Source organism: Camelina sativa, chromosome 7, assembly GCF_000633955.1.
Source record: "Camelina sativa cultivar DH55 chromosome 7, Cs, whole genome shotgun sequence".
Classification (NCBI taxonomy): domain Eukaryota; kingdom Viridiplantae; phylum Streptophyta; class Magnoliopsida; order Brassicales; family Brassicaceae; genus Camelina; species Camelina sativa.
The window spans coordinates 26,421,730-26,438,359 of NC_025691.1; the positions used below are offsets into that span (position 1 = coordinate 26,421,730).

The 16,630-nt window shown below is 42.3% G+C and overlaps 2 protein-coding genes across 3 annotated transcripts; one reads left to right on the top strand and one right to left on the bottom strand.

Moving 5' to 3' along the window:
- Nucleotides 36-4,034, top strand: LOC104704959. Its single transcript, XM_019227153.1, has 2 exons — nt 36-2,519; nt 3,009-4,034. Exons 1-2 carry the CDS (start codon nt 36-38, stop codon nt 3,972-3,974), a joined length of 3,450 nt encoding a protein of 1,149 aa, XP_019082698.1. The 3' UTR covers nt 3,975-4,034.
- LOC104702731 (ras-related protein RABG2) lies at nt 13,742-15,412 on the bottom strand. 2 transcript variants are annotated; one of them, XM_010418641.2, is made up of 7 exons: nt 15,080-15,412; nt 14,939-14,965; nt 14,713-14,812; nt 14,484-14,630; nt 14,311-14,391; nt 14,068-14,219; nt 13,742-13,983 (listed from the first exon to the last, which is right to left on the bottom strand). In XM_010418641.2, exons 1-7 carry the CDS (start codon nt 15,133-15,135, stop codon nt 13,911-13,913), a joined length of 636 nt encoding a protein of 211 aa, XP_010416943.1. In that variant the 5' UTR covers nt 15,136-15,412; the 3' UTR covers nt 13,742-13,910. The 2 variants fall into 2 exon arrangements, with proteins under 2 accessions (XP_010416943.1, XP_010416944.1); XM_010418642.2 differs by having other exon boundaries at nt 14,939-14,982.

Consider the following 16,630-nt stretch of genomic DNA (forward strand, 5'->3'; position numbering starts at 1 on the left):
CGTACAACTCGTTCGATGAACTCTTGCACCTAGCAATGCAAGTCGAACAGCAGATCAAGAGAAAGGCCAACACCATCCACCGCTCTCGCGCTCAAGGAACGCCTAGTTGGTCGCCCAATTCGTCCCCAGGACCGGGAGGGCACCGCGGGCAAGAGAAGTCCAAGGCCGTCACCATTGACTCACGGTTCAAACCAAGGGACCAGAACAAGGACTCTCGTACCGACCCCAGGCCGCAACCGACCGAAGGACGTAGCCGAGACATAATATGCTTCAAGTGCCAAGGTCGAGGCCACTACGCCCGAGATTGTCCCAATCCGCGTACCATGACCATTACTGCATCGGGGGAACTTGAATCCGAGGACGACGACGAACCTTATGAGCCGAACAACGCTAAGGAGGTCGAGGAAACCATCGCCGAGCCTGACAAGGGAGAGCTGCTTATGATCCGGCGGGTCCTTAATACTAGCCAGTGTCCGGACGATACGCACCAGCGGGACAACATATTCCACACGCGATGCACTGTAAGTGGGAAGGTTTGTGGCTTGATCATTGATGGTGGATCTTGCACCAATGTGGCAAGTTCCTACATGGTCAAGAAACTTTCTCTTGGTACCACAAACCATCCTAAACCCTACAAACTCAAATGGTTGAATGACAAGGCCGTGGTCCCAGTCACCGAACAGGTCACGGTCCCGTTTAGTGTAGGCCCCTATAAAGACCAAGTCTTGTGTGACGTGGTTCCGATGCAAGCTAGCCACCTCCTTTTGGGGCGTCCTTGGCAGTTTGATAAGCGGACCTCTCACTGTGGCCACACCAACCAATACTCCTTTGTGCATGATAATAAGCGTATTTGCCTAAAACCATTGAGTCCCACACAAGTTTGTGAGCTGCAATCGAAAATGTCTAAGGAACCGAGCACTAAAATGAACTTCTTGATTAATGCTAGCACGGTTAGGAGATCACTTAGTGACTCCACTTGTCAAGTCTTATTGATGGTCTTTAAGGATGTTGTGAGTATAGGTACGGAGCAGGACGCCGTCCCGGCCATGATCAGACCGCTCCTACGACGGTACCAGGACGTGTTTCCGGATGAATTACCGCACGGTCTACCACCACTTCGCGGCATTGAGCATCAGATCGACCTTGTACCCGGAGCCCAGCTCCCGAACCGTCCTGCCTACCGCGTGAATCCCGAAGAGGCCAAGGAGCTTGAACGCCAAGTATCCGAACTCATGGAGCAAGGATACGTCCGAGAGAGCCTTAGTCCGTGCGCGGTGCCAGTCTTGCTGGTACCTAAGAAGGACGGGACATGGCGTATGTGCGTGGATTGCCGGGCAGTAAACAACATCACCATCAAGTACCGCCATCCCATTCCGCGCCTAGACGACATGCTTGATGAACTCAGCGGTTCCACCATCTTCTCCAAGATAGACCTTAAAAGTGGCTATCATCAAGTGAGGATGAAAGAAGGAGATGAGTGGAAAACCGCGTTCAAAACCAAGCAAGGTTTGTACGAATGGTTGGTAATGCCATTCGGTCTATCTAATGCTCCCTCCACCTTTATGAGACTGATGAACCATGTCCTTAGGGTCTATATCAATAAATTTGTGGTTGTTTACTTTGATGACATCCTTGTTTATAGTAAATGCCTTGAGGAACATTTAGAACATCTGTCCTTGGTCTTGGACACTCTTAGGGAGAACAAACTGTACGCTAACTTTAAGAAATGCGTGTTTGGAGCTAACGAGCTAGTTTTCCTAGGCTTTGTTGTAAGTGCGCAGGGGCTTAAGGTGGACAATGACAAGATCAAGGCCATTGAGGAGTGGCCGACCCCGACCAATATCAGTCAAGTCCGGAGCTTTCACGGCCTGGCCAGTTTCTATAGGCGGTTCGTACGGGATTTCAGTTCGGTAGCTGCACCACTTACCGCCACCATAAAAAAAAGCGTTGAGTTCAAGTGGGGACCGGCCCAAGAAGCAGCCTTCCGCGAGCTCAAGCACCGGCTGACACACGCGCCTCTATTGGCCTTACCGGATTTCAGCAAAACCTTTGAAGTGGAGTGCGACGCGTCCGGAGTGGGCATTGGAGCCGTATTGACGCAAGGAGGCAAGCCTATTGCCTACTTCAGTGAGAAGCTCAGCGGACCGACGCTCAATTACCCAACCTACGACAAGGAGCTGTACGCCTTAGTCCGCGCGATGGAGACTTGGCAACATTATCTATTGGCCAAGGAGTGCGTCATTCATACCGACCATGAGACGTTGAAGCACTTGCGCGGCCAGACCAACCTGAAGAGGAGGCACGCCAAGTGGCTGGAGTTTATCGAAACCTTTCCTTACGTCATCAAGTACAAGAAGGGCAAGGAGAATGTTGTGGCCGACGCACTTTCACGGCGCCATACGCTGATCACCACCATGGACGCACGGATCCTCGGGTTTGAGCACATCAAGGACGCGTATGGTTTGGACCCGGACTTCGCTGAGTGCTACCAGGAACATGGTAAAGGAAGCTATACCAAGTTCTTCGTACATGACGGGTTCCTATTCAAGGAGAGGCGCCTGTGCGTCCCGGCCGGATCGATGCGGGAGTTATTAATGAGGGAAGCACATGGAGGAGGGCTCACGGGACACTATGGCGTAGCCAAAACAATGGCCATCCTGAAGGAGCACTTCTATTGGCCTAAGATGAAGCGCATGGTGGAGAAATTCTGCGGTAGTTGCATTATGTGCCGGACGGCCAAGTCCACCACGCGTCCCTATGGCCTGTACACACCCCTTCCGATCGCATCAAGTCCGTGGGTTGACCTATCTATGGATTTTGTCCTTGGTCTACCACCGTGCGACAAGAAGGACGCTATTTTCGTGGTCGTGGACCGTTTCTCCAAAATGGCCCATTTTATACCGTGCAACAAGACCAACGATGCCATGCACATCGCCAACCTGTTCTTCCGAGAAGTAGTGCGGCTACACGGCCTCCCCCGTACCATTGTGTCCGATCGCGAGCCCAAGTTCCTCGGCCATTTCTGGAGGACCATATGGAGAAAACTCGGAACGCGGCTGTTGTACTCGACCGCGTGCCATCCGCAGACGGACGGCCAAACAGAGGTGGTTAACCGCACCCTCGGAGCACTACTGCGGACCACCATCGGCAGTAACAGGAAGACTTGGGTCGAATGCCTTCCATTTGTGGAGTTCGCCTACAACCTTGCCACGCACTCGGCCACCCAGAAATCGCCGTTCGAGATCGCTTATGGCTTTAAACCGCTGACTCCTATGGACGTGTTACCCTTGCCGCCCGGAGAAGTAGTGAACCAAGATGGCGCGAGCAAGGCCGAGCTTATCAAACAGTTACATGCGGAAGTGAAGGCCAACATAGAGCGGCGTACCGAACACTATGCGCGGACAGCCAACAAGGGCCGGAAGACCATGGTTTTCAAGGAAGGCGACTGGGTTTGGTTGCACCTACGGCCAGAACGGTTTCCGCAGAAGAGGAAGGACAAGCTGAGCCCCCGCGGAGATGGACCTTTCCGAGTCGTCGAGAGGATCAACGACAATTCCTACCGCCTTGAACTGCCCGGTGAGTATTTGACTTCGACCTCATTCAATGTTTCTGACTTGGCCCCGTTTGATGTAGGTACCGAGGAAGATGTTTTGAGGGCAAAACCTTTCCAAGGGGGAGGGAATGATGGAACCCGGGACGATGACCAGCATACGGACACGGACGAGGACCGGAGCGCGCAAGGAACCATGGACGCGACTGCGTCCGGAAGTAAACGGCCCTCAACCCAAGCACCGAACCTGATGCCCGGAGCTACGACAAGGAGCCGGACCGCAGCTAGGACCGCAAGGAAGAAGTGCCTCATCTTTGTCCAAGCTTTTGTCCAGGAACAAGCGGAACTCGACCGCGGCCCCAACCGACCCGACGAGCAGCCAACCGAGGCTCTTCTAACGGTCTTCACCATCTCACAAGGGTGAAGACCTCCAAGTCATTAGGGAAAGTAGTACTCTTTTTCCCACCTTGGGTTTGTCCCTACGTGGTTTACCAAGGGGGTTTTAACGAGGCTATGGACCCTAGTGCATGGCCATGGACCACTTCGGCCGCGTGGCCATTCTATCCTTAGTTTTATTTCTCTTTTAAAAACTATGTCTTGAACGCTGCGTTTTATCTCCACCCACGTGTTTAGGGTTTTGAGAGTTCCTCTATGTAAGCGGCCCTATATAAAGGGCCTAGACCCTATCATGTAAGGCAGACTATTAAGAATTAAGAACCAGAAGTTATCCTTCTCTCTCGTTTTCAGTGATTGAAACGAAACCCTAGAAGCTGCACGAACCGGGTTCGTTAGCTACTAGTTTGGCCGTATCGCAAGGAGATCCATCCCTTGTGTGTCGCTACCTCATTCCACGTCTATCTCCATCTATCCGAGAGACAAACGAGTCGAGCATCTCCTCGCGAGTCTCTCTCCGTCCGTTCTTGTCGTTCCTTTGTGCCGTTTCCTTCCGTACATCGCTCCGACCGCCGATTCCATCCGCTCACGGCCCAACCGAGTCGTACTTTTCGAATCGTTCCGCTGGGTTTGCTCCGTCCGTACGTCCGTGGTTCACGTCCGTAGTCCGGGGTCACATCAGTTGGTATCAGAGCCGAAAGTTCCTCACAAGGTCGTATTTTTCCTTCCCTTACGTCCTTGTACGGTCAAGTTTGAGTCTTGTTTAGGAACTAGTCCGTTTGTATAAGGTTTTGTTCTTGCTAGGTCTTTAGTGTTCTTGAGGTGTTCTTCGCTAGGGTAGTTTAGATCCATAAAGTTGTGTTCTTTTGCTTGGTCGTTGTTAGTGGTGGCCTAAAGGCCACGTGTAGCGAGTAGAGTCCCAGCGCGTGAGGTCCATTTTTGTTTTAGTCTTAGGTTGTCTTGTAGTGCTTTTACTTTTGCTTTTTACTTTACCTTTTTCCAATCATTAGCTGTCCAAGGTTTGTCCGATTTGTTGAACCTATCAAACAGAGAACCCACGCGTTTATTCTTTGTGTAGGATCTTTTCTGAACGGACACGCGTCACGGAACGACCGACGGAACCGATTGCTACCGTCCGATACGACCGTACGCCGGAGGACTTATCAACCGCCGCAGTACCCACTACTGACCGCCGGTGGTATCACTTCTCCAACCAGCCACTGCGTAGACCACCATCCGAACAGTACCTGGCCGCCGTCCGTACCGCGGCCACCGTCCGCACAATCACCACCGTCCGTACAGCTGATATGGCCGCACAACCTGGAGAGCCGCTTCCACCCCCTGAAATCGGGGCAGTCTTAGCCGAGATCCGGACTCAACTAGCCCAGCTAGGGAACCGGCTACAACGGATCGAGGATGGGCAACGGCAACCCGCGGCTCGTGGACCACCTGTCCAAGATCGCCAACGACGCTATGAACCGGATCCAGGAGGGACGTCCGAAGAAGACGATGGCCCACCCTACCAAGGTAGGCGCCCTCGACGTAGGGACGAGCATGAGGACGATCAACCCTACCGTCCGGTCGAACCGGGTCACAAACTCACGGCCCCTACGTTTGCCGGAAAAGTTGATCCGGAGGCATATCTCGACTGGGAGGGACGGATGGATCATATATTCGCCTGTTACAACTACCCCGAACCCAAGAAGATCGCCTATGCAGCCGCCCAGTTCACGGACCATGCCCTTACGTGGTGGGATCGTTCCGAAGCTGACCGAAGGAGGAACGGGGAACGCGCCTTACCGCATTGGGAGGCCATGAAGATCGAGATGAGACGCCGGTACGTGCCACCGCTGTACCACCGCGAGCTCCAGCGAAGGTTCCGCAAGCTGTCCCAAGGAGCCAAGAGCGTTGAGGACTACTATGAAGAGTTCGAACATCTTCGCAACCGGCTGGAGGTCGAAGATACCGTAGAGGGATTGATGGCCCAGTTCTTGGACGGGCTACAAGACCGCATTGCACGGAAGGTAGAATGTTTAACGTACAACTCGTTCGATGAACTCTTGCACCTAGCAATGCAAGTCGAACAGCAGATCAAGAGAAAGGCCAACACCATCCACCGCTCTCGCGCTCAAGGAACGCCTAGTTGGTCGCCCAATTCGTCCCCAGGACCGGGAGGGCACCGCGGGCAAGAGAAGTCCAAGGCCGTCACCATTGACTCACGGTTCAAACCAAGGGACCAGAACAAGGACTCTCGTACCGACCCCAGGCCGCAACCGACCGAAGGACGTAGCCGAGACATAATATGCTTCAAGTGCCAAGGTCGAGGCCACTACGCCCGAGATTGTCCCAATCCGCGTACCATGACCATTACTGCATCGGGGGAACTTGAATCCGAGGACGACGACGAACCTTATGAGCCGAACAACGCTAAGGAGGTCGAGGAAACCATCGCCGAGCCTGACAAGGGAGAGCTGCTTATGATCCGGCGGGTCCTTAATACTAGCCAGTGTCCGGACGATACGCACCAGCGGGACAACATATTCTACACGCGATGCACTGTAAGTGGGAAGGTTTGTGGCTTGATCATTGATGGTGGATCTTGCACCAATGTGTCCAGTTCCTACATGGTCAAGAAACTATCTCTTGGTACCACAAACCATCCTAAACCCTACAAACTCAAATGGTTGAATGACAAGGCCATGGTCCAATTCACCGAACAGGTCACAGTCCCGTTTAGTGTAGGCCCCTATAAAGACCAAGTCTTGTGTGACGTGGTTCCGATACAAGCTAGCCACCTCCTTTTGGGGCGTTCTTGGCAGTTTGATAAGCGGACCTCTCACTGTGGCCACACCAACCAATACTCCTTTGTGCATGATAACAAGCGTATTTGCCTAAAACCATTGAGTCCCACACAAGTTTGTGAGCTGCAATCGAAAATGTCTAAGGAACCGAGTACTAAAATGAACTTCTTGATTAATGCTAGTACGGTTAGGAGATCACTTAGTGACTCCACTTGTCAAGTCTTATTGATGGTCTTTAAGGATGTTGTGAGTATAGGTACGGAGCAGGACGCCGTCCCGGCCATGATCAGACCGCTCCTACGACGGTACCAAGACGTGTTTCCGGATGAATTACCGCACGGTCTACCACCACTTCGCGGCATTGAGCATCAGATCGACCTCTTACCCGGAGCCCAGCTCCCAAACCGTCCTGCCTACCGCGTGAATCCCGAGGAGGCCAAGGAGCTTGAACGCCAAGTATCCGAACTCATGAAGCAGGGATACGTCCGAGATAGCCTTAGTCCATGCGCGGTGCCAGTCTTGTTGGTACCTAAGAAGGATGGGACATGGCGTATGTGCGTGGATTGTCGGGCAGTAAACAACATCACCATCAAGTACCGCCATCCCATTCCACGCCTAGACGACATGCTTGATGAACTCAGCGGTTCCACCATCTTCTCCAAGATAGACCTTGAAAGTAGCTATCATCAAGTGAGGATGAAAGAGGGAGATGAGTGGAAAACCGCGTTCAAAACCAAGCAAGGTTTGTACGAATGGTTGGTAATGCCATTCGGTCTATCTAATGCTCCCTCCACCTTTATGAGACTGATGAACCATGTCCTTAGGGTCTATATCAACAAGTTTGTGGTTGTTTACTTTGATGACATCCTTGTTTATAGTAAATGCCTTGAGGAACATTTAGAACATCTGTCCTTGGTCTTGGACACTCTTAGGGAGAACAAACTGTACGCTAACCTTAAGAAATGCGTGTTTGGAGCTAACGAGCTAGTTTTCCTAGGCTTTGTTGTAAGTGCGCAGGGGCTTAAGGTGGACAATGACAAGATCAAGGCCATTGAGGAGTGGCCGACCCCGACCAATATCAGTCAAGTCCGGAGCTTTCACGGCCTGGCCAGTTTCTATAGGCAGTTCGTGCGGGATTTCAGTTCGGTAGCTGCACCACTTACCGCCACCATAAAGAAGAGTGTTGAGTTCAAGTGGGGACCGGCCCAGGAAGCAGCCTTCCGCGCGCTCAAGCACCGACTGACACACGCGCCTCTATTGGCCTTACCGGATTTCAGCAAAACCTTTGAAGTGGAGTGCGACGCGTCCGGGGTGGGCATTGGAGCCGTGTTGACGCAAGGAAGCAATCCTATTGCCTACTTCAGTGAGAAGCTCAGCGGACCGACGCTCAATTACCCAACCTACGACAAGGAGCTGTACGCCTTAGTCCGCGCGATGGAAACTTGGCAACATTATCTGTTGGCCAAGGAGTGTGTCATTCATACCGACCATGAGACGTTGAAGCACTTGCGTGGCCAGACCAACCTGAAGAGGAGGCACGCCAAGTGGCTGGAGTTTATCGAAACCTTTCCTTACGTCATCAAGTACAAGAAGGGCAAGGAGAATGTTGTGGCCGACGCACTTTCACGGCGCCATACGCTGATCACCACCATGGACGCACGGATCCTCGGGTTTGAGCACATCAAGGACGCGTATGGTTTGGACCCGGACTTCGCTGAGTGCTACCGAGAGCATGGTAAAGGGAGCTATACCAAGTTCTTCGTACATGACGGGTTCCTATTCAAGGAGAGGCGCCTGTGCGTCCCGGCCGGATCGATGCGGGAGTTATTAATGAGGGAAGCACATGGAGGAGGGCTCACGGGACACTATGGCGTAGCCAAAACAATGGCCATCCTGAAGGAGCACTTCTATTGGCCTAAGATGAAGCGCATGGTGGAGAAATTCTGCGGTAGTTGCATTATGTGCCGGACGGCCAAGTCCACCACGCGTCCCTATGGCCTGTACACGCCCCTTCCGATCGCATCAAGTCCGTGGGTTGACCTATCTATGGATTTTGTCCTTGGTCTACCACCGTGCGACAAGAAGGACGCTATTTTCGTGGTCGTGGACCATTTCTCCAAAATGGCCCATTTTATACCATGCAACAAGACCAACGATGCCATGCACATCGCCAACCTGTTCTTCCGAGAAGTAGTGCGGCTACACGGCCTCCCGCGCACCATTGTGTCCGATCGCGAGCCCAAGTTCCTCGGCCATTTCTGGAGGACAATATGGAGAAAGCTCGGTACACGGCTGTTGTACTCGACAGCGTGTCATCCGCAGACGGACGGCCAAACCGAGGTGGTTAACCGCACCCTCGGAGCACTACTACGGACCACCATCGACAATAACAGGAAGACTTGGGTCGAATGCCTTCCATTTGTGGAGTTCGCCTACAACCTTGCCACGCACTCGGCCATCCAGAAACATAAAGTTGATTAGTACAGTAGTATGCAACCAATTGTATCATCCTTGTAAACAATTGTTATTATTCTTACGTATGATTCTATTTTTGTTAAAGTACTTACTTTTATATTCACTAGAGCGTCGATTTATTTGATATATTTTGATAAAAATTATATATGATTGATTATGGTTATAAAATATTATCTCATAAAAAAAAATTAGTATTAAAGAAAAAAATTAAATTTCAGATACACAATTTTTATAAATATAAAAATCAGTTGTGTTATAAAATCAAATCTGATTAAAAAAATCATAAATCTAACTTGACGTCCAGGCGAAGCAAATCAAACTGATGACCTCACATATCCTAAACCATTTTTTTGACCACCAGAAAAACGAAACAATTTTATAATCATGAATTTAACTCGTTTTCATATTTAATTGATCGCTACCACCTATGTTTTCGTGTTTTTATTCAATATTTTTTTATTCTTCGTATTCTTTCTTGTCATATTCATTGTCAAATTTTGTGTTAATTGTTATCGTAACTTTTACAGTTTGGTTCTTCGTTATACTCTTTTTCTTTTTCTTCCTCGTCAACTTCTTCACATTCTTCCACTGAAAAACCTTTTTTTAGACTACCACACAACTTGTTAACCCATCAAACTCCAAAAACAAAATCATTTCTTTTCTCATGAAATTTGTGAAATTCATGATTACCAGCATAGTCCACACATGCACCCAATTATTGACAATTTTATCCATATACTTAGATCCACGCGTTTAGAAATTTCTCAAACCAAAATCTTTACTTGGTTTATAATATTTTAAAAGCATAATAAAATGTACTAATAATTATTTATTTAATATGAATCATATGATATATAGAAATATGAGTACACTATAAGAACATATTAATTATAAATAAATAATATAAATTATATTATATCATCAAATAATATCAACCGTATCATATTATCAAATAACCTTAACCGTGACAACTGTAACCTTGGTCATGCCTATGTATAGCCCCTGTTTTAGAAACCGCTAGGCGCTAGTCGGGCGGTCGGGTGGGCCTAGCGCCTATCGAGAAAATCAGAGATTAAACGGGGATTAATCGGGGACTAGTTTTTAGGTTATTTTATTAAATTAATAGTAAATTAAAAATATATAGTACTAAATATATGTATAATTATGTTTATGTGAAAATAAAAATATCAAATAAAATATAAAGTTATAGTATTGTCTTTAAAATTACGGTAAAAACATAATAACGTAATATTAAGAAAACAAATTATGATTTTAATTAAAAGTTTGTACATTAGTTATTGTAAAACATCATAAACTCTTAATTTAAATGTTTAAATAACAAAAATATATATATTTGATTTATATTTGGCTCCAAAAATAATCGGTGTATACAAAATTATGCGGGAATTAATCGGATTAGACGGTATAATCGAATAATCAATGCTAGGCGGGGATTAGTCATTAATCGAGGCGGAGATGGTGGGCCTAGCGATTTTACGGAGCGTAATCGGTGCTAGGCAGAAATTTTTAAAACAAGGTGTATAGCTAATAAAACATATGTATTTGTCGTCCATCTTTCTTCTTTAAACCTCAAAAATTGACTCAAACATCAAATTAAGGTATTGCAATGTCAATCCTTCTTCCTTACACCCAAAAATAAAAAATTAATGAAAGAATATCAATTCATCTATAAAATCATACACAAACATATGTTTTACAGCTCATAAGAAATAAAAAGCACAAATTTTCATACATAAATAAGATAATTTATGTTTTGCATTAATATTTATAATAGTTTAAACTTTTAAAAGGTTTCGAAATATAAAATTTGAACCTTTTAAAAATTTTCAATATTTATAATATTTTAAACTTTTAAAATTTAAAACTTATAATATTTAAAAAAAAATTAAAGCTAAGAAATTTTAAAAGTTTAAATATTATAAATATTTAAACTTTTAATTTTTTTAAATATTATAATATTTTTTGAAACTGTTTGAAGTTTTAATTTGATCAAATAAAAAACCAGATCAAACCAAATAAAATTTTTAAACTTGGACGCCTGATAAATCAAGTTTTCCTGCTCATTCGTTGTTGGAAGCATATTAATCTTATTTATACTGGTTCTGAACTATTGTCTAAAAAATTTCTAGCCGATATGAGATATTGTGTTTAGTTATTTGATTTCCATAAATTTAAAATTTTCCTTTTTCAAAAAAATTACGTAAATTTAAAAAATGTTAATGAATGACATGTCAAAATAGGTTGTTTAAAATAATTCTTTATATAAAAAATTCTGGAAATTGTATAAAATGTTAATAAGTGATATGTCAAATTTCTATTGGTTGTTTAAAATCCTATGTAGACGGCCTTATGAGCTTATAGCTCATACCTTTTATTAGTATAGATTTACCAAATAGCTGCCAAACTATAACAAAAATGTGATAATACTCAAGTGTCACATTTCCATTTGAATTAAATCTTGATATGACTACAGAACCTGCACATATTTTCTATAAATTTGAACCCTTCTTTATGGAGAAGGATTTCTCTGGTAATCATTATTATTGAACCCATGATTAGACATATTCTGGTCGTCTAACCAGAGCCAGCCTATCAGGTCCGCGGCGTAAGACAAGTTCAACATGTGCATTTGCACTGGGACCTTAATTTTTTAACAAAATTTTGTTATATTTTAAGACATTTTTTCATAGAAAAGTCATATTTCAGGATATTTTTCAAAAATATTGTTATATATAAGAATTATTGCAAAAACATTTTAAAAAATATACATAGCCCATAAAATTGATGAGCCGGACCTGCAGCCCATAGGCCGAACCAGCTTGCGGTCAAAATTTGGCTTTCTTTTTCATAATTGTTTATTTAGTCTAGTGGTATAATCATAGCTAGTTATGAGCCATTTATTTACCCTCGTTTGAATAGCGACGATGTATAATTTCTTGTTTTTGTCCTGTTTTTTCCTTAAACAAAACTTTGAATTAAAATAAAAAAATTCAGCTTACATTTTTCTTTGATTGTGGTCTTAGAAAACTTAGCACCGCTCTGACTCTAACCCATATTTTGACACAACTCAGACATTACGTACGTTGTTAACAAAACTAAGACATTTCGGACTCACCACGAACTTCAACTCCCAACCCCAAGCGGCCAAGCCCATCACTTATATCATCCTCTTTATATCCATGATCATGCAATGATGCAATATATCACTAACCATTCGCTCAACCATTTTAATCAATTTACTTTGTCGTTTTCATGACTTACCAAATCATTTGTTACTTTCCATATTTAGTACTATTCTATAAAATATAACCACCTGACCTAACTAACTACTATAAGTGTGTCCAAGTGACCAACTACTTATCCCTCCCGAAGATCTCCACTTCAGTCCGAAAGAATCAATCTTACTCCTTGAACCACCTTTCCAAGCTTTTCATATGTCAATTTGGGCACGTGATTGCTTCCATACTTGGTACAAAACTCGACTATCCCTTTCGGCTTTCCGGGCTCCTTCTTAGGAATATTTGGCTTTCCGTCTAGTCATATTGTTTTCTTATTATACGCATCACAAAACCATTGGAAAGACAAACTCTTTTTTTTTCTTTTTTTCTTTTTCTTTTTTTTTCTACAAAAGCCGTCATGACCATGGCCATGGTATTTCTTTAAGGATTGATCTATGTATCAAGAACTTGATAATAGGAATCAAGCCCCATCAAGGAAGTAATTTGAGTTAAGTTTTTTTTCCGGGCCCAACGGCTAATTAACCTATTAATGTTTACCTAAAATTCTGCAACAACAACATTCTCCGACAACCAACTTCCTTGAAATTAATTGTCGGTGGACAAGAGTAATACATGTTGTGTCAATATTAAAGTTTCGACTCGAAATAAACTGGAAAACTGATCATCTTGAAAATACATGATATGAATCTCATACTGAAATGAACACCAATTGTCATTTAATTTTTGAGTTGGAAATTTACATAATGCTTAACATAATTACATATTGAAAATGAGTTGCAACTAAAAATGAAAGAGCAAAGTTTGGTTGTTGTATTTTGGTTTAAAGATTATATTTCAAACATAATGTTTGCACAAAAGAAGAAGAGTGTTTTTTTTCTTTCATTTAATACAAAACTGACAATTCGTTGAGCCAAAAATAGAACATTAAGGAGAAATACAAAAATTTGAGCTTATAAAAAAGAGCGTTAAAAAAAGTTGTTGCGCGGATGTGGAAAGACTAGACTAAAAATGTGTTTGCATTAAACAGGCAAACATATATATAACGTTAGGCTTTCAAAAGAAAAAAAAAATCAAAACCAAATGGATTAGTATACTAAAATAGGTAGAATAAAATCAAGTGACTTAGTGATTGTATGAGTTGTATCAACAACAGGTTTTACAGAAAAAAAAAAAAAAAAAAAAAAAAAAAAAAAAAAAAAAAAAAAAAAANAACAGGTTTTACAGAAATTACTTAACATTGATACCATAAAAAAATACAAAAGTTTTACAGAAATTTAATATAAATTAGTTAATGCTTTACATGAATCAAAACACTCAGAACGTAGCATATACCAATTGTTTTATTTTCCGTTAATAAACCTCTATCATTGATATTAAACCAATTAAAGAGCTGGGGACTCGATATTATTGATCAGATGTGTTAAATATGAATCAGCAAGCACAATTCCTGGACTGATCTGGATCAATAATATCCGTAACAGAGTCATATACACCTCTAGGATATCTGCAAATTCAAAAACAAAACAAAAAAATCAAACATGAAACCTTGAGCTATATACTATGAATCAAAACTGTTATAGTAACTCACATGTCATTGGTCTGTTTATGCTCATTGGAGAGAGCAATGTGTGCAACACCCAAAAAAGCTTCATCGACATTGGTATCTTCCTTCGCAGAGGTTTCATGGTACGGTATGTTACCCTTTGAGCCACACCATTCGATGGCTCTCTTATTTGAAACCTTCGAATAAGTATAATTGCGGAAATTAGGGTTCCTTTTTTTCATAGGGGTTTGAAGAGGAGATTTATGAATAATAATAATATCGGCTTACAACTCGGGTGTTTCCACCATCTACATCGGTCTTGTTCCCGATCAAAACAAAGGGAAATGTCTCAGGTTCCATTGGATTTGCCTAGAAGATATCAAAAAATGGAACCGAAGTGGTTAAACATTCCGTGGTAAGTGTAACTTCTTGAACAAGATAAGAAACTTTAGGGTTAAAACCTGTTTGAGGAACTCGGTGTGCCAGTTGTTGAGAGTTTCGAAAGATTTGAGATTGTTCACGTCGTACACAAGAACGCAACAATCAGCACCTCTATAGAACGCAGCTCCTAGACTCTGAAACCTCTCTTGTCCTGCAGTATCCCATATCTGAAGGAAAAAAAACAGAGTCTCATACGATTTCAGCATCGAAGAATGATTAATCGTGAAACAAATTGATTTATTTAGTTACCTGTAAAGTGACAGATTTTTCTTCTATATGAAGCTCCTTGGTAACGAAATCTGCTCCGATCGTGGCCTTATATTGCTTGTTAAATTTCTTGTACACGTATCTTAAGTCACAAGTTATGGTTACCGCAGAAACACAGATCTAATACAGAGAGACTTAACTAAAAAACACAAACCGAAATGTTTTGAACTAATCAATAAGTTTTATGGAGGGTTTTTAACAAGGATACTGATTCATCAATGAAGTTTTGCCTACCCTGCATATATAAAGAGACTTAGAACAAAAAAAAACATAAAAATAAATAAACCCTCGATTAGTATCCAAGGTTATCAAGAACAAGATCGTTTAGGAAATCTGAGAAATTAATTACCCGCTATCTCCAAGAACAATGACCTTAAGCAATGTTCTGTTCTTCAAAGGATCCATTGTCAAGATATCAAGAATCTACGAGATTGTTCTTTTTTTTTTTTGTTGTTGGAAAAGTTTCTTTCTGGTTTTTGGACTGAGACAAAAAGTCTACGAGAGATCGGGTCTTGATGATCTTTCTTCTTCTTCTGTCTTGTGGGAGAAAAGGAAAAAAAAGGGAAAAACAAAAGAAAAGAAGAAGTGATCACGTGTTATGATATTGGATTGATGTGAGAAGAAGCCATGTGAATCCTTTGCCAACTAAGAGCAAAATAGTTAGGCCAAGCCAGCGAATACGAATCCGAATCTAAAACTCTAGACCTTTTCTTTAATTTAATTGTTATTGACAAGAAAACATAGATTTCATTATTTTTCTTTTATTTTCCATTTCAATCATTAATTTTACAGGAGAATTGAGTTGTCTTTTGTTTTTTTTTTTTTTTTTTTTTTTTTNATTGAACTTTGTCTATATTTGGTCGCTGAGTCATTAGTAATTAGCTCATGATCGGCAAAATATAATAATTTTTTTTTGGTTAAAAATTGTAAACAAAAAAAATAGTATATGAATTTTTGTTTATGGCTCTTTCGCTGTGAATTGAAAGTCAATGAATACGTGTGTGGACAACTCGCTTATATAGTAGTAGATTAATAACACAATAATAACATTCATATGAGATGTCAAAGTTTCTAAAATATATTTCTTTCAGTTATTTGGTAAAAATAAAATAAAAATAATGTCAAATCATATGAGATGATCAACTTTGTAATTTTCTTTTTCTTTATGACTAACAAGATAAACTAAGCCAGTGCGAAAAATTGTGTCAATTTCTAACTAGTATATAAATTTTGTGATATTTACCAGATATAAGAAACGAAATAGATAATTAACAGGTGTTTGTTTGCCCAAAAAAAAGAACACAAGATAATGAAAAAGTATGAAAAAATAGAAAGCAGATATTAGATAATGGAGATGTCATTTTGACATTTATTGATAAGGTGTCGACCAGATCGTGCTTGCTTTCACAATATCTCATAACTGCATTTGGTGGTTGTTGACATGACAAATCATGTAGCTGTCAAAAGACTCAAAACATATAAATTTTTATAGTATATGATGATAAATTAATAATCTAAGGGGGAGGGGGAGAATAGTATAAGCTCTTTTTCTTCTCTCAACATGCCAATGGTCACAAATCACAATACATCATAATTAATAATAATAATTATTATTAATAGAAACCACTAAATCATAATCCAGTTTCTATAGAATGTACTTTTGTTGTTGTTGTAATTTAGGGGTTTCAAAAACAAATTATTGTAGCTGATGCCAAAAAAAAAACAATACATGCAAATTTTTATTACAAATGGCTTTTACAGTAGTTAGTAATTTTAATGGTATTTTATACTTCAAATTAAAAAATTTGGTTTTCAAGTTAAAAATATTATATTCCGAAACAAAACAAATTCTATATACCCAAGATTGTTTAATCTTACCGTTTTAATTATATGATAAGAA